This window comes from Sinohyriopsis cumingii, chromosome 9 (genome assembly GCF_028554795.1).
Source record: "Sinohyriopsis cumingii isolate HCF-2022 chromosome 9, ASM2855479v2, whole genome shotgun sequence".
Taxonomy (NCBI): Eukaryota; Metazoa; Mollusca; class Bivalvia; order Unionida; family Unionidae; genus Sinohyriopsis; species Sinohyriopsis cumingii.
The window spans coordinates 55,354,965-55,374,753 of record NC_142969.1 but is presented as its reverse complement, the minus strand read 5'-3'; the positions used below and the strand labels follow the sequence as shown (position 1 = coordinate 55,374,753).

The window sequence follows — 19,789 nt, the reverse complement described above, 5'->3', positions numbered from 1 at the left end:
ATCATGGGACACGTATCAATAGAACACCAACAGGTATATTTTTCTAGATTAGAATACTTACCATGGAATACGTATAGGACACCGGTAGCTATAATGTATTCTATATCAGAATAGTTATATTGGGCCATGTTTTGCTGAGCTTGGTGCAAAATAGCATAAATATTCCCCCATGAATCTCTGTTTGTCAGTGTATGGGCTCAGCATTCAAATAACAAAGTTATGTACTGTTCAAAATGCATACTCAGACGTCTTAGTAGGTATTATCCTAAATCGTAACGTTGCTAATGTTGACAGAAAGGACAGCAATGAAAAACTGTCTAAAACTGACGGAACAATGATAGGGTGACAAACTATAACAAACTAACGACCAAATGAATTAATATTGACAGGTAATTATTTCCAACGGCTGCGGCTCGCCTATTCGAAAACAAATCAAATATTTATAAGACAAAGGTTTCAGTGACCTATATAATATGGATGTCATTCAAAATCTAGAACATTGCGTAAAACTCAACGAAGACACTTCATAATATTTCAATGGGTTTTTGTGGGGTGAGAGGGTCATTCGATTTCCAGCAGACTTGTTGGTACGGCCCTTTTTTTTTTTGGGGGGGGGGCGGGGGAGGTAGGATTACATCTGTACGAAGAGCCTTTTGTTTTTGTGTGTGTGTTTTTACACCTGTATGAACAGAAAAAAATCCTTTGGCCCCGCACACTGGTACTCTTTATCCAACCATTCGCAGAGAATCATGGGTAAAAGAAATTGCAAATTAATGTTTGCTTATATCGACTACGATTGAAATGTATCGAACATTGGAGATTCACAGAAAGTGAAACATGACATTACAATACGATATATTATTCATTTATCGTTTGCCTTGCATGAACTTATGAAGTGAGAGAAACTTTACAAGAGTTTTATACTTTCTACAACAGCTGTTTTTATGGAGAACTAGAAACTGTCTGCTAAAGAACCAGCCATTTTTTCAGAGGTGGAGGGGCACCTTGGATTTTCATTCAAACCAAACTTTTGTCTTCTACAGCAAGATAACTAATTCTTTTCAAATGATATAATGGATATAATAATTCTTTTTTTCGTCCACAAATCACAGTGAGAATGTTTTCAAGCTCTTTGAAGACTGGATATTGGTACCCATTGTGGTAAAATATTCCAGCTCTCACCACCCTTCTGACAATTAAATAAATACAATTTTGTGGTCCACAAATCACAGCAAAAATGTTTTCAATCTTTTTGAAGGCTGGAAATGTGCAACTGTTGGGATAAAATATTCCAGCTCCCACCCCACCCACTACTTAAAATTAAATTGGTAATCCCTATGTTTAATGCAACAAGGGAAATAAATCTCTGAGCCGAACCCAATTTAACCTGCAAATTCCCATTGCTTTTTTATTTTTTACTTTTATTTCAATGTTAGAATAGTAGGTCATACTTTGTTATTTTAAAGTATGTTTCATTAACCCCAATAAAATTCCCTTCATTTTTTTAAAAAATAGTTAAAACTAGCGATCTGTTCAAAATATTGTTTTTTATACTTCCATGTCAAAAAGCTGGCGGTATGTGGGATTTACATTGTCCACCTGTCTATGTGGGATTTACATTGTCCACCTGTCTATGTGGGATTTACATTGTCCACCTGTCTATGTGGGATTTACATTGTCCACCTGTTTATGTGGGATTTACCTTGTCCACCTGTCTATGTGGGATTTACCTTGTCCACCTGTCTATGTGGGATTTACATTGTCCACCTGTCTCTGTAGGATTTACCTTGTCCACCTGTCTCTGTGGGATTTACCTTGTCCGCCTGTCTATGTGGAATTTACCTTGTCCACCTGCCTGTGTGGGTCCATCTATCTTTCATGCCCATGTTGAAACTCCTATATAGCTTCACTTATTAACATTAAACTTTCACTACTGGTAAACGTAGGATTAGCATGTGTTCACAATTCACATAAACAGATAGAGGGCTAGTCCTTTTATTTTTTTATGAGAGAGAGAGAGAATTTTCATTCCAGTGCTATTCACGGTGAACTGATTATTAAATAGTTACCGAGTACGTTGACTTCGCCTCAAGTTTATACATTTTCTTGTTTTCTTCCCTCCTTCCTTCCTTCAATTTCCAAGCTTAAGGGAGCGTCAGTGGTAATTACAAGCGGAAACACAACCAGAGCTTGCTATGGCATACAGACACGATTCGCCCACTGTTACAGATGAAACTTATCGAATTTAGCATTCAGAACAATTATGGTTTATAATGCTAAATTATTTATCAAAAATAGTTTTTGCTCCCTCCTGGTCAAAACATTGGCCATACATTGCACATAGGGGTTTGTGTTTTTGCTACATACTTTTAGTCCTGGTACCATATGCATTCTGTCTGAAATAAAACTGAATTTCAAACCATGAAAGATTTCACATTTAAATGTTTGTAATGGAAATTTTGTAACATCATAATACATGTTCACCAGGTGTTTAGTTCACCTGGCCAAAATGTCAGGTAAGATTATGATACGGCTTTGCGTCCGTCGTGCCTTGTCTGTCATCGGTCGTCCGTCCTGCGTCATCTATTCGTCAACAATTAGTACCATGACGTCAACATTTTTGTTCCAATTTCAATCAAACTTGGAATATGGGTTTATATCATCAAAATCTGAGAAGAGTTGGAAAATGAGCGGGATTCGTGCATATTAATGAAATCAAAATGAATCTGATCGGTTGAGCTGGACACTAAATTTCTTATTCTCTTTTTGAGCAAACTTGGAATGTAATATGTTCAGACTGTCACGTTTGCCTGCCCGCGATTACGTAAGTTAGGAACAAAGGAATGGATTAGCGCAATGAGTATGTCGACCCTGCACTGTTGTGGAGATTTTGTTTGTACAAGAACACACACCCCCCTCCGTTAGGTGTTAACACTAGCATATAGATGTTAGAAGCTTTGTTCTAAGAACAAAGGACCCTCAACGCTATTGTAAATCTCCCCGCTTTGACAGGTGGCCTGAGGCTCGTCTGTTAAGTGGACCGACTGGGTGTAGAATTGATATCCAATCAGAACTGAGGAAGGGTGGGGCCGTCAATTCGAACCAGAACTTAACAGTCATTTGGACTGATAACGAATTAGTGATTTGTAAGCCGTCGTACTGGTACAGCAGAATATACTCACTCCGAGGGAGCCACTCGTGATTTGGCGGGAAAACTCTTAGTACATTCTAAGGACAGGAAGCTTCGTAAAGGAAGCTTTTGGGGACAGAGTAGTCAAGTCCCGAGTCTCAGAAAGACAGAATAGAAGTAGACGGAGAACAAGCTCCGCTGAAGGAGAAATAGAGAATAGAAGTAGGCGGGGAACAAGCCTCGTTGAAGGAGAAATAGAGAATAGAAGTAGGCGGGAAACAAGCCTCGTTGAAGGAGAAAGAGAGAAAGAAAAGGAGGAGGAGAAAAGAAGACAAAAGGGGAAGAGGACAGGAAGAATCGGAGAATGCTGGAAGGAGGAAAGCAATTGGCGTAGTAAACACAGATGAGTAGAAACCAAGTACGGGGAAGCCATCTCACACTATAATCACGTGATGAAATAGGTTGTCACACGGTCGAGAGGAAGTAGATTGGTTGAGAAATTAATATCGTTTAATTTGTATTGAATTGTTATTCTTTGGGATTTCATCTTTGTGTTCTTAATAATTTAATTGTCGGTATTGCTGACAGGGGGCTCGGAGCTTTACCTCTCTCTATCACTAATTTCACTTCCTACAAAAACGAGCCAGGGTGGGAATTCCTCAGTAAGTCAAATAAATAGTGGGAGCATCCCACCCCAACGCATAACAGTGAGTCATATAGAACTTCACACAGACGATTTCGATCTTGGACAAATTCCTAAATGAATCAGGTGTACGCATATTCGTGAGACGATCTCAAATCCAGTGAACTGATATTGTCGCCATTCTGGAAGCCATATTTCTGATTTTGATTAAACTTGAAACATGGGCTGATCTTACATGAGTTGAATCATAAACGAGAGCCACTTATACTGATGACGTAATCTTGCATTTGTGATCTAATTTTGACCAAATTTTGGAAGTAATGCTTATATCATCAAGATCTTAGAACATTTTGATAATATGCAAGACCATATGAATTAATGAAGTGATCTTGCATATGATTGGCTGAGCTTTTTACCGCCTGTAAAACAGTATTTATAACCCACTTTGTTTTAGACTTATTGAATAGTTTCATGTCAAGATGTTGATGATTTTTTATATGATCGAGATCTAAGTATATATTTATGAATTGGACATGTATTTATAATAGGCTGTCGATGAAACAGGCCTAAGTTATTAAGGCCTTGGTTGAGTGTGAGTATGAGCTAACATTCATGCATATTATTTAAAGTGGCCTTATATCTGATTGGATGAGTTTGTCAGCAATCTTGCAAGTGTATTACTTATCGGATTGTGCTCAAAACATGATAGGTCGCTTTATATTATCAGGACGTTCGATGAGTTTGATTAAGTCTGAGTAATCTTGTATTTGACTTGTGAACTTGTTACCACTCCATAGACCGAATTCAAATCGAAATTTGCTCCACCGTTTTATCAGTGTTATAGACAGATTATAAATAATAAGCGTGATCGGTGCATGCTCAGGATATACGTTGCATCTGATTGGCTGAGCTTGCTACTTCTCTAGATCTAGGGACGATATTTCTCATCCAATTTCTATAAAACTCAGTAAATGGGTTTATATCTAGAAGTTTTTGGATGACTTCGATAATGAACAAGAGACTGTGCATGTCAATTATGAAATCAAGCATTCATCACGTTATAGCAAAAATAAAAAAGATTATATGACTTTTGCGAGATAGATTACGAAGGTTGTATTCTTACCGTTCTACACAAACATATTTAGTGAAATCGTTAATTGTTAAATTGTATAAGCAAGGTGAGCGTTATCGGGTCTTTTGTTCTGTGTAATGCTTGTATTAGTGAGTGTTTGTGACTAGCAAAGATTGTTACTGACAATAATGAACAAAACCAATGTTATTCCTCTGGTGGAAGTTGACATAGCAATGCTATCAACCAACCGTCAAACGAGAATCTAACATGTGGGAGCTTATGTGGGTCAGAAGGGAAATCCCATGTTACAAATGTCCATAGATTCAACATGTGGGTGATGATGTGGTGTCAAACGAGATTTAATATGGGTAAACATTTTATAGTGTCAAACATACTATCCAGCACCCGCCTTTGTTTGATAAACATCTAACTAGCAATCAGCTAGTTTTTTATATACTATTAAACAACACCCCACTTTTCAACACCCTATTTTGGATTTTGGATATACTGTTCTAGCTAGCTCTATTGATATAATATCCAACACGTTCTATCCAGCACCCACTTTTATAATTAATCCAGCAACCCCTTTCAATTTTATATACTATTCAACACACCACGATTTGTAGACTCCAACATCACACATTTTGAGTGCTATCCATCACCCACTTTGTGACATTCTATCGAAAACTATCTTTTTGATAACTTTCTAATACGCCACTATTTGACTACTATCAAACACCCACGTTTCGATTACTGTTCAACATACGCTTCTTATATACTATCCAAAACGCTGTGTGTAGCGACCAAACAACTGCACTTACGAAAAGGATATGATGCAAAAGAAGGTAAATGAAATTACACGCACACCCTTTCAAAGCAAATATTATATTGTGATATAGTGTATAAATATGTTTGTGTGTGTAGTGTGTGTAAGCAATGCTCGTCTGACGCATCATTCCAAAAGAAAAATATTTAAACTCAGAAGATCTGGTTCGATTTGGTAAAATGAAACTATAAATTGGAATATGAACAGAGAAGTGTTAAAAGGAACATCTTATCAACATTACCTAGTGAAGTTATATGTATACGTTTTCCAACAACAATTTGTTTCACGGCCAAATTACCTCGGGCCATGTAAATGAACCAGGAAGCTCACTGCAAAGTAACCTTGGTAGAAATCAATTATCCCACTTAAGTCAGGACTCTGGTTGGAGATAAAACTACTTTCCTTGTTACAATATTCAACGAATAAGTCCAAGAACGCTTGGTTAAAAATGATGACGAATCCAAAACACCATCAGCCGCGAATCCCAAGTTGTTTGCCATGCCACCAACAATGATGACGATACAATAATCCCAGTGGTAGAATTTCATTCTGTGTCTTTTTTAACAACCTCGGCTCATATCGAATTTGAAATCAAATGGAAAACCGAAGATTACACCAGTGTGGACAGCAGCCATACAGGGGAATATAACAAAGTAGCTCACGTCAATAATTTCATACATTCGATGTTCCGTGTTTTAGATTTGTACCCGAATAACAAAGAACATGGATACTTACCCTAACTGAACTTCTTTGTAAAATCTCTGTACGTACTGAAAAGAAGTATATAACAAACATCTGGATGCCTCAGATGTATGAACGCCCGACAAGCTAAATGCCTTCAACGGCACTGACTTGACAGAAGCTGACGATCCTCACAATGTTGGATTCCACGACCGTCGAACGAAATTCAAACAAGGGCGTAATTTAGAAATGACGGTTCGTTAACATACGGAAAAGTGGTTGCAAGACACGTATTTGTCGAATGGAATGGTTGTACGCCTGAGACCGAATCGACGTATTACCATTTTCCATTGGATGGCTAATACTAATGAGTAAAAAACGAGCATCGAAGAAACCAGATGTAATGAATTTTATATCATTGTGGAAGACACAATATAATGCTGAAATTAAATACCTTTGAACTTTGATATGTGTATTAATCTTATAAAATCTTTATTCATAAATCGCACTTTAAATGAATCTAATATGTATTTAGTGTGTACATATTTAAGTGTATTAACATTTGCAAAATTTTGAGGTGTTGGAAGTTGATTTACTCGTTAGACATTTAACCAAAAGATAAACATCCCACGATTACAGTAAAATGCGTTTTGATATTTTTGTACTCATCGATAATTCCTTATTTTTTGGGTAAAAAAAATGATGAAAACACGGTTTACATGAGAAATCAATAAATGCCATGGTGTAATTTATGTTCATTACAGATTGAAAGTGTTGAGAGTCACCCATAATGCATTGACTTATGAAAAGCTTCAAAATATTTTTCAAAGATATTTATTAACAAATTAAGTTTGTTTTAATTTTTTAAACATTAACGATTATTTTGGTGAGAACAAAATTAAATTGGATAGTACATATTGATTGTGTTCTGATTTGGACTAGAAATTTAAGAAGAACTTGTCTTATGTATATGTAAGAGCTGAAAGTCAACCTCTTGCATTTCTCTTAGTATTTTTTCCAAATTAGTAATAACTACTGAAACTAAATAAGTATTGCGTTCCATCATTTTGTTGTTGGGTTTTTTGGGTGGGGTGGGGGTGAGAATAGTTTACATTGTCCGTATTAGCCCGTAACTTGGTCCGAATCAATCAGCATTTACCGGTTAAGCAGTCTACGGTTGGGACTCCGTTTTAGTGTGTTAGTACTTATAGCCTGTATCCGGTTTTGATCAGAGCTCGATTGTATCTATTGCTTGCATTACCTTTGGAAAAATGGGAAAGAAAAGAGTTTGCATCGTTGGATCAGGAAACTGGTAAGCTATTTTTTCACAATAAATTAAGTTCAAAAATCTTAATGTATACTGTACTGTATAACACACTGGATGCTGAGATAAGTGTACAGTACACTTGGTTGACCTTGAACAGTACTATAGACCTCTAATAAATATATATACACTTTCACGCTTGACCAGTTTTTGTATGTCGCTACAGTACATAGTAACCAAAGTCGGCAGCCGTTTTGTTTTGAATGCAGATGCATTTGTTGGTTGATGGAATTTTGGTTGGTTTTCTTTTTTGGTCACTTGGAATTGAACAGAAATTCTTTGCCTTCAGCTCAATTATGGTCATGATAGATTTAACCCTAGTATCACATGTTATTTATGTTTTAGAGCAATGTCTTACTACCCAAATAACGGCCTTGTATAGCGTGGTCCGATGCCGGTTGACGTCGGAAAGAGTAGTCAAAGTTTCAGGAATATCTCGCACATTTGGCAGCCCCTATCGACTCTCTTCAGCAAATTGATGTGTAATTCTTGTAATAAATAAATTTACTGTGATATTTTTATCCTGGTGGAATCAGAATCAGATACTCTAAGCAAATGGACGAATTTTCATGTTCCATTGACATACATTGGAATTTGTTGAACTGCGATGGTAGTCGAGGTATGCCAAAGTATGTTGAAGTAGGTTCTTGTGAGGGTTGTTGTTGTTGTAGGGTTTAACGCCATTTTTCAGCACACGATAGGCTATACATGGCGGCCAGTGTTAATGGTGGAGGAAGAACCCAGGAAAACCCCAGAAAGAACCACCGACCCAAGAGAAGCTACTGGCAAGCTATCTCACATACCCACATTGGCTAAATCCGAGACTCGAACCCATGCAGACAGTGGTGAGATGGCAGTGATCCATATGGAGAGTGCTTTAGACCACTCAGCTACTCTGGTCCCCTCTTGTGAGGGATATGTTTCTTCAACAAATCTAAATGTTGCTTACAGTTCCAGTGGGTATAATATATTTGTATTCATTTCGTTAAAGAATAATATGTCATCTTAACCCAGTTTCAGCATTTCTGGCTTTCATCGCTTTCCAGCCAGCTGAAATGTACACCGACGAAACTTGAAACAGGTCCATTTCTTTTATGAAAATTTGAATTTATTAGAGAAAAGACATCAGATTAAGTAAGTCTGACTAAATTATTATGACTTTACTTTGTAAAAAAGCATTGTAATTGGTTGCCAGTTTAAAGATAGCCCTGCTTGCCAGTCTTTTCCATTTCCTGGACATGTCCATTTTCATCAATGGGGTGTATGCACAACTACACATGTATGTACGTAGAAGGAAAATACTATATCCTCTGCTTCTGATATTTACAATGTTAAATCAAGCAAACAACAATAATGTCAATTACAAATTTGCTTTCCACATGGATTTAACAAGCAGTATAATTTATTAGTACATGTGGGCAAAGGATATAACTGTAAACTCAAAACATTATGGTAATTTACAGAATTATATGACAGTTACTGAATAGGATGAACTATGTCACAATGTTGTCTGAGGAAATCAACTTGCCCATAGTGCATGCAACATGGTGCCATGTTAGTATGGAAAGTCCATTAAGCATGAAGAGCCCCGAATGGCCGAGTGGTCTAAAGCACTCACCATTACAGATCACTGCCATCTCACCTCTGCGTTGGTTCAAGTCTCAGATTCGGCTAATGTGGTTATGTGAGAAAGCTTGCCAGTAGCTTCTCATGGGTTGGTGTTTTTTTCGGGGCTCTTCCTCCACCATTAATACTGGCCACCATGTATAGCCTATCTTGTGCTGAAAATTGCGTTAAAACCCTACAACAACAACAACAACAACAATTAAGCATGAAAGGCGCAGAGAATGCCAGTGTTGAGCCTCTCGGGTCACAGTCGAACTTATAAATCAATGAATGAATTGACTAAGTTATGTGCACTTTTTATCACATTAAAGATTTCCATTATTGAAATCAGTATGGGAGTACAAACAAACAGGGTCTGGTATATTCAGACTATAGTTGAGCATTGCTATAGGTTCTGCATCAGATACACCTTAAATTCTCAGAGGATGCAGCTTTTCTTTGTGCAATACATCTGTTATGTACCTTATGGTTATTTCTCATAAAATCAATCCAAATCCCAAAATCTTGGCTGAGCTCTGATTTCCATTTGTTTTGTTAGGTGTACATCTATGTAAATGGTGGCTGCATGCAAAATTTCAGTTAAAAATTCATAATTTCCAGTCAATGCTTGCAGGAAATATAAATAATGTCATGTTAATGATGGAAGAATGGATTCAGTATAATGAATAAAGTTACCATTACTGGAAATTAAGAAGGAGAGGGAAGACATAAATATATAACTTCATGCTTTTGACCTTGGATTGAGTGAATTACTGCAATACTGTATTTGCTTTTCTACAAAACTAGAAACTGTCTCCAATTCATTAATATTAATTCAGAGAACTATTACATGTACTGTTAAACAACAATTCAGATGGTTTACTCAATATTTGTTTGCTGTGTATTGTATGGACTCCAGGGTATTATACTTTATTTCTTTACTGTGTATTGTATAGACTCCAGGGTATTATACTTTATTTCTTTACTGTGTATTGTATGGACTCCAGGGTATTATACTTTATTTCTTTATTGTGTATTGTATGGACTCCAGGGTATTATACTTTATTTCTTTACTGTGTATTGTATGGACTCCAGGGTATTATACTTTTATGAATGGTTTTAATTTATATTCCTTATTCAGTGTCTTTGTCTTTAAAGCATCACATCAGATAAAGGATCTTTTAAAACTTTGTTTCATAGAATTAATCGGGCTAGATTAGCAGAGATGTGGCATTCATTCTTGTATATTAAACTTCAAACCATTTTGTCTATTTAGTCTCATTGTGAACATAGCTCCTGCTGATTATAAGTGAAACTATTATGGTGAACAATACTATGTATATTTGTACCCTGATAAGATCTACACTTTACCTGCAGTGTTTCCAAGGAATGGTTTAGGTTTTTTTAACACATCTAAATTAATGTTCTTGGAAAGAGGAAAGTGGTATTTGTTTAATATATATTTGCATGTAAAACCGTGTTTCTGTCCAATGCCATAATATACATTATCATTCAGTACCTTAAAATTATCGTCTGAAGCAATGAAATCAAATTTCTTGCTAGCAACATTAGTAGTCTTTGAATGTCTAGAAATCCAAGGAAACAGAAAATCACGTGCAGACAGTTTCACACAAACTTCCAATTATAAAACTGGATGAATAATGTTTTAAATTTGTATATACCTCACACCATTCCTTATTCAGTAATGACAGTTAATAGAAGATGTACATTTTTTGAAGAATTAGAAGACAGTTGGAACTTCATATTAATAAGGTTGATGGAAAATAGGTTTAGCTACATGTAGTGCTTACCGGGAGCTTCAGTTGTTTGCTTATGGTTATATATAAAATCATTTGTCACATTATATTGTGCGTAAATCATGCTCTACTTTTACACGGGAAAAGACTAACATACATTGAAGCTTGACTACCTTTAAATGTGATTGTCAGCTTTATTAGATTGAACACAAGCTTAGTTAAAAAAATTATAGAGATTTCAAATCAAAACAGAAGACAAAAACGAAGAAAAAGTTTTGAAACTTTATGTAATATATCACCATTAATATAATGCTGGAGTTTCTTGTATTCAGTTGCTATTTTAACATTATATTTTTAAAATAAGTATGAAACCAGCAATCATGTGTCATAGAATAAACCTTATAATGTATTGACTCAAATATATTTTTTAAAAAGAAAAGAATTTGGGGTGAAATCATTGAACCTAATTATTATGAATATTTTGAGTTGAGATGTCAGGAATATTGTGACTGACATTTCATTGTCATAACAACTTGTAAAATCAAAGTACTTTTATGAGAAAAGATTGCATATTATAGGTTTGAATCAAACTTTTTTAATAAAAGAAATATTCATTTTAATTTTATTGTGTTGGTCTTTGAATATTTTGAAAGATACTGTATACAGCTATCAAAAAAATGTGCAGCCCTTTATAGCTCATGGTACGGTTAAGTTCCATGCATTGTAATGGACATCTGTTATTACATAATAATATTGCTGTGACTTTCTGACTGGGATATCCACGATGACCTCTTTATGTGAATCTGGCATGTGATAGGAAATGAATAGATTCATTTCCACAATGGAAACAAATTATCCATAACCCACAAGACATATACATGTACATTGGCCTATGTAACTCGGCTCAGTGCAATTTTTTTCAGAAAATGTAATTTCACTTACTTTTCTATTACAAGGGGTTCTGCCATCGCAAAAATTATCGGCAAAAATGTTCGTGACAGATCAGAGATCTTTGAAGAAACTGTGATGATGTACATGTACGAGGAGTTAGTAGATGGAAGAAAATTAACGGAGATTGTCAACCAGGAACATGAAAATGTGAAATATCTTCCAGGGATCAAGCTGCCTGACAATATTGTAAGTACAATATCACCAGTCCTTGCTTAAAATTAACTTTAAGATTTTTGTAAATAGACTTGTGAATGTGTTTTTCTTTGGAGGGAACTGGTTTTGTAGATTTTTGTGTAGTGGTTACAAACCACAAAATTTTAAAACCCAGGGATCAATAATCCTTCAGAATTTATGTGAAAAAAATAGACTCCTTTCCCCAGTCCATAAACTTCCAAGTACCAATGTTCGGGTGATTTAGATATAAAATAAATTGATTCACAGTATTTGCAAGCAGCTCCCTTCTGCTAAAACAGGGATGATGCTTGCCTGTCTAGCTCAGACTGTTAAAATACAAGTCAGACAAGTGAAAATTTATGTAAATGATCCAGATTTTACTTCAGGAGAACATCTTAATCAAAATGTCATCGGACTTAGGATTAAGTTTAGCAACTGAACTGAGGAATTGTTACACTCCACATATCTACCAACATCCATCAGCAAAGTCTTTGTTCAAGATTTCAATGGACAACTCAGCAGACTGATGGCATGATGTGGGTGATCTTTGATGAATTGCCATGTTCCCAATATCAACCACCAGTTGTCAGACGAGTCTTTATTCAGATTTTCAGTGAACAACTCGACATTCTGAAGGTGTGCTATGGGTGAATATTGAGGAACTATCATATGCCATACATCTCACAGCTTAGTCAAAATGGTCAGTACATCCTTGAAAATCCTCAAATTTGAGGGGTTTCCTCAAAAACTCCATGAATTAGAAAAGGTTTCATTGGTCATGGAAAAGTCTTTGAATTTGATTTTTTTTTTTTGAATGGCCGTATGACCCCTTGATTTTGTTGGGGGGTGCAGAAAGCTCAAACTGAATGAAATGTATAACTGTTTTAATAATGAATTTTTCAGTTTTCTTTTGTTTCCAGAAACAATAAATGAACATGTAAAATGGAAACAAATGGGTGGATCAAACATCATATGACATGGATAGTTACCATATGGAGTAGTGTCCCTTTGCTTTTGTGTTGCTCAAAATAGTTCTTATTAGTTACATCCATCTACATTTGTACTTGTTAATACAGTGATAAACATAGCAACGTATAGATTAAGGTTTAAAGACCTTAAGAAATGATACATTTTGAAAACTGCTGGAAGTCATTGAAAACTCAGAAATTACTCTCAGGGTCTGTAAATCGTTTGGTAATCATCCCATGAGAGCTAGTTTTGCCTGATGTTGAAGCAGGGTGTTTCATTGATGGTTAGGTACACAGTAGCCTGTTTTTAGACTTTACTTGCCCAAATGCCAAGTGTATGTTTTTAGATGTTTGTTTTCAAAATTGCCCAGTCAACTCAACTCATCAGAGGTGATGTGTGTTTTTTGACAGAGCACAAGGTATTCAAACAATATTAGGGTAAAAAGAACTGCAAGAAATGCTTCTGTGTTAAGAATGTTCTTGCCCAAGGACACACTTGACAGTTATTACAGTGTAACATGCAGAAATTCTGGTTGTGATAACTTCCCTATTTTTCATGCAGTTTGTGTAAAATATATGTGAATTAAGAATTTGAAAAAATCTGTTGTCATGTGTGCAAAAATCTTTAATTTTCTAGAAAAGGCAGTACTAAAGATGACATGTTTATTTTACATTTGGTGATAATATTGTCTGTTGAAACAGGAAATTAAAGAAGAAAGAAAGAAAAGAAAATTCAAGAGGATACTTTTTGATGTACTTTCAGATTTACTGTTAATTCAGTATATTTAGGTACCAGTTTTCATGAATTCTGAGGTTATTACTGACCATAAATTTGAAGACTCAACAAAGAAAGAAACCTAGAGGATCATTTCCCAGATGTGAAAATTTAAGTTAAAATTTGACATTTACAATAGTACACAGAGGTCTAGCTAGGATTTTAAAACTAGTAGTCCAGGACTCCCATTTAGATAAAAATAGGAGTCCCACCATCAAAAGTTGCAGTCCCTTCTTTCCTACTGAATCAACACAGACGTGAGTGCATCTATTCTTAGATGGAGAGATTTTCGTAATGTAATCACTCACTATAATATAGCTTCATTACAACAGTCCATTGACAGGATTGCAAATTTATGGTTTATGTATTTGTATACATACTTGTAGTAATTTTAGGCAAATAAATAGTATCTGATTTGCTGTGTTCCGTATTTTCGCAAATATGTGTCAAGTCAGAAAACAGCTTAGACCTTAAAGTGCATCTCACGAATTCCACAACATAGCATACGTTTCTGACCAACATAATTTGCATTTTAAAGTTAAATCTTTAATAAAATAATACATAGGCTTTGGTTTCAATGATTTGTATATTTTTTCTGAATATATTTGCCAGATTATTCAAGAAAACAGACAATCTAATAAACTGGTACATCCCAGACTTTGCAAAGTCCGCCATTATTTCCTGTTAGGCCTACTGGTTCACTTACAGTTTCAAACTAATTTTATGACGAAATAGTGTATAAGAGGCAGTTAATATATATCCAGATCACCGATTCTGATCTTAAAACACAAGTTTGTTTGTTTTATCATCAAAGGATAGCATGCATGAAACTGATAATTGCTGCCTTACTCGGAAAAGTGGTAATGGTCAACCAGCTATCAAAACATAATGCTTGTGAATGGACAAGAGTTTGTCAACGTAACTGATATAAAAACTAGGCCTACCTATTGATGCCATGATGAATACATTTCGCTACAACACTAGCATTAATTGGCATGATTTTTGTTTCATGGTCCATTGTAAAACTAAAAAGTTAGATTCCTCTGCTACAATGTGGAAGTATTTTAACAAAACATAAACAAAATTTCAAGGTACTATACTGGCCTTTTGGGGCACTACTCGTTTCTCCCCAGGATTAACACTTGTTGAATCTGCAATACTCCCCCAGGCTGATAAATAAATTCATTTGGCATCATCTCTATATTAAGTACCAGTAAATGAGCTGCTACATTTCCCAAAACCATGAAATTATTGCTTTCAAAAATTGGTGAATTGACGGTACTAAAATATTGCAGGTTGCGGTACCAGATGTAGTAGAGGCTTCTAAAGATGCTGACATCTTAATCTTTGTGATTCCACATCAGTTTGTGAAAGCAACATGCCGAAACATGGCTGGCAAGATCAAGAAGGATGCAATAGCAGTGTCATTAATAAAGGTAACTATCATCTTTACCCTCTGTGTTTGGATGGTAGGAGTGCCCAGAGTCATGGAGATAATCAAAACAATTCACAAGAAAATTAATTTTGTTTCTTAGGTTGGCTGATTAATGATTGTGTTTTTATGGGTAGAAAAAAATGTCTTTCTAGTCTATATATCAATTGATATTGACTTCTTTGATTTTAAAAAAAGTGCTGTTGTTTTCAGTTGAGAAAATACTGTTTTCAAATGAGAAAATACATGCATTGAAAGAGCAGTTGTCTTTGTCGGTAAATTCCCGATTTGTTTGTTGGAACTGTCATGGATTATGCAAAAACATTTAAGATTAAACTCTTTCAACGTAATAAATAGATTGAATCAGGTCTATTGAAAAGCCTTTGTGCAAAAGTGAAATATTGCTTCCATTAATTATGTTTCCTTTGTAATAGCACTAATTATCACAAGCTGTGAAGCACACTGCCATTTTCTTACCGAGTGAACTTCAACACTTGGATTATAATGAACCCTTAATAAATAGCACCGGATAGATGTGAGTATTAATAAACTCTCTTATCATTATTAGAATTCAGGGTAATTGTGACATCTTGGATGGTATTCAACAGGCTGAACATTAATCGTGTTTTCGGTATCATGGTCAGTAGTTCTTCTCTCTTTTTTGTACACTTGGATGTAAGAGATGCAGATTTCAGTGACAAATATACAAGACAAGTGTCATTTACCAAAATGGAGAAACAGTATATTGTCTGCTTAGAATTTAATTTTTAACAAAAATCTACTTTTTTCTTGGACTGATTAAATATCTGTTTAGATCAGTGGTTCTCAGCCTTTACAAGTATGATGACCCTTTCTTAACTTAAATATTTCATAGATCCCTCCCACCCAACCCCCAGTCACCACTAACTGGCTGGATGAGCAAGACTCAACTGTTAAGCAATATGAATTTGTTGTGTTATGTATATATGCTTTTAAAATAAGTAACTAAAAAGTTTGAAGACAACAAGCTTTGTAAAATTTAACAAATAATTTACTTCCCTAGAACACAAAGTGAAAAATGAGAAAAAAGAACTTATGATATTGCAAATTAAATCCAAATTGTAATCCAAGAATAAAATAGACACAAGTTCTATCAATGAAAAGTTCTAAGTGAATCTCAGTTCAAATCCCGATGAGATTCATGATGGAAGGCGATGAGTTCTGTGATAACCTATGAATTGTAGATGTATCAACAGTCTGTTGTTGAATCACAGAAAATATTCCAGTTTTAAATGTTGTATAAATTCCAGTGAGTTCCTTTATCCAAGAATTATATCAAGGCACTTTTGTATTTCCAGGGACAATAATCACTTGAATTCATTAATCTGAAGAAAATAAAAATTCAGCCCAAACTGGTCACAACATAACACAGCTTAAATTGCTAAGTGTTAAAGCATGACAGACTAACCTTTATCAAGAACATCAGTTATAATACTAATTAAGATGCAAATCAGATTCCCAGATGAGGGTCAAAAGTTCATTCTTCTGAAAAAATAGAAGTTTGTTACCAATTGACATGTGCTTAAAATCACATTGTCCAGGTATGACCTTGACACAACTTAATGATTCTTACTCTGGGAAAGATCAAAAAAAATTAAAAAGAATTGTTTACCAAAATCTGTCACTGATTTTGGAACAAGGTCAGCAACTAAATACGTTTCATTTACTTAATTCTGGACAAGGCCAAGTTCATTAAACAGTATTACATTACAACAGCATGTAGTGGAATAAAATAAAATTTTAAAACTAACAAACAATTAATTTAAATATACGTAGCATCTGACCCTTGGAATAACCCTGCAGCCCATATGTTGGAGATCCCTTTATTAGATAATTGGGCTGATGTGATCTGTGTGTTTAATTCTTACAGGGTGTTTTAGGATTATGATACAGTATCAATAATATAACTTGGGAGATAACAACCATCATAAGTAAGTGATAAAAAGCTTTGCACAGGACTTTTTCCATTTCATTTTTCACATTTGATTAAATGATTATGAATTATAGTTATAAATGCCATTTTCAATTTATTTTATCGTTTTCAGAAATATTGTGTTTTTAACCACAGCCTATATAAATTAAAAATAAAATTCATGGACTTTTCTAGAACTGAAAATTTAGAAAGGATGCTTCCACCCCAATTTGAAAATGGGGAGGGATGGCAGGGTAGTTCTCCAATTATCTGGAGCATTAAGCGATAATTTCATAGCATTGTGATTTCTGTGTTAGCGAGTTCCTTGTACGAGTCATTGTTTCATCTAGGGGGAGGGGCAACTGCAATTACAGGAAACCCATGCCAAACTCACACATTGTGCACACACACTTTTTTGAGGGTCATACTTTTCAGCACTGTTTTTATAAAAGATGATAAAGAAATCGGGGGCAGATAATACCTGCACCTGCTTTTGTGATGGTTATATTTTTCAACAGTTTTTTATAAAAGATAAAGAAATTTATAATAACAATAAAGATATTGTTTTCAGATGGGGAAGATTCAAATTTGGTTTATACAAAACCCTCCTTAGACCTTTAACATTAGCAAAGCTCTGTTGTATTATGCAAAGTGCCTGCTTTCCAGATCTCCTCTGACACACGTGCTTAATAACTTATTTGTGATTGAGGAAGGTGACTTGTGTGATTGATTTTATAGTTATTAAAATCGTTTTACCTTCTGTCCTTGTTGAGGTTGTGTGATAGCCAATTTTGGCATTCTGTGATAAAATCTTTGCTGTCATGTATAGTTATGATGTATACAACATAGTCACTCTTGTTACCTTTGGCACTGTGCCGTTAATGAAGATACACAGCTAAGTTTTATCTTGAATCATTGCATATTATTTATCACATACAAATTTGTTGATAGTCAGGGTTCTCAATAGGTTTCCAAACTGAGGAGTCAGTTCTGAATGAACCATTAATTAAAACCTTAGAGCAATGGTGTCCAAACTTTTTGCAAAGAGGGCCAGATTTGATAAAGTGAAGATGCCCGGGGGCCAATCGTTCCTTCTGATTTTTTTTTAACGACGAAAGTTACATGCAAATATACACTGTTTTGGAACAATAAATAAATAAAAAAAACAGTTGTGGAGGAGCATCATCACGGTCCACGGAGAAGGGAGAAGATAAAAGCAACATGTCCTTTTCAATAACTGCAAAATCATGAAAGCGTTTGTTGAATTCCACAGAAAGAGATGCGATAGCTGTTGCATAACTCTTCATTTGCACACCGATGTTGTTCTGTGGGAAACTGTCAATTACCTCTTTCAAAGCTGGGAAGTGCACGGTGCAGGGCTCTGTTTGGGACAAGTGTCTTTGGAAAAGTTGCAGCTTCATTCCAAAAGCCTTGACATGAGCGTATAGCTGGCTCACCACTGCATCTTATCCTTGAAGATTAACATTCAGCCCATTAAGATGCTTTGTTATGTCAACCAAAAGAGACAAATCTGCCAGCCTTACAGGATCGGACAATTCTTCCATTTGTTGCCCCTTTTCACACAAAAAATGTCTTATTATTGAGTGGACAAGTGTTTGCGTGCTAGCGGGCCATATATAATACATTATATGACCGAAGCTGTGGGCCGTATGAAATCTTACCGCTGGCCGTGATTGGCTCACATGCCGAAATTTGAGGTTTTAAATATTTTGCTAATTTAAGCAAATTAATCACCAATAAAACAGTCCCATGCCAAAAGCTGGCTTAGCAAGAAGCCATATATTCCCGTTTTGTGTAACTGATTATAATTTACAGCACAATGCAGCAAATGGCAATATTTTATCAGAAACTAATCCATTGAAGTCATAAATGATTCCAGACTTTAAAACTTCCTGCTAAATGAAGTAACTTGCCAATAAAACAATTAAAGTTGGTTCACTTCCATTGACAACCGGCTTCACGGGCCACCATAATGATATGCTCCAGTTCTGATCAGTTGATTATAATTTGATGTCAAAACATACTGATGCTGATATTTGATCAAAAGGCAATTCATTAATGTCAAAATTCGTTCCTCTTTCTCTGTCATAAACATAATCTCAAAACAATCCAACCTAAGTCAGTTGAATCCAAGCCTGACTTTAGTGAACTATTAGCACCGCCCAGTTCATGTATATCTTCCACTGGTGCAATGTTATGGACAGCTTACTCTTAGCAAGAAACTGTGCTGAAAATGAATAAAGTTTAATTAGGATTGATGTTTCAACCCAAATCTACATTTGTAAAAAAAAAAAGGCATACAAGTCATAATTTCCGTGCATCAGAAATAGGTCAGTTTTAAATTCCACATGTCAAAACCAGAGGGTATATGTCTTTTGAAAACCATGGATAGATACTCTGAAATGTTGATTCACAGATACAATTTTCATATAGACCAGTCCTCATTACAATGTGAAAATTCCTCACTGCCTTACTTAAA

At 35.2% G+C, this 19,789-nt stretch overlaps 1 protein-coding gene across 1 annotated transcript in view; it reads left to right on the top strand.

Annotated features, from left to right (window-relative positions):
- Positions 1–7,529: 7,529 nt before the first annotated feature.
- Positions 7,530–19,789, top strand: part of LOC149791851 (glycerol-3-phosphate dehydrogenase [NAD(+)], cytoplasmic-like) — a 49,906-nt gene continuing 37,646 nt past the window's right edge. Inside the window, exons 1-3 of the mRNA XM_089970359.1 lie at positions 7,530–7,664; positions 11,995–12,175; positions 15,202–15,342. Coding sequence (XP_089826485.1) covers positions 7,624–7,664; positions 11,995–12,175; positions 15,202–15,342 — 363 coding nt within the window. The 5' untranslated portion in view covers positions 7,530–7,623. The remainder of the gene's footprint in view (positions 7,665–11,994; positions 12,176–15,201; positions 15,343–19,789) is intronic.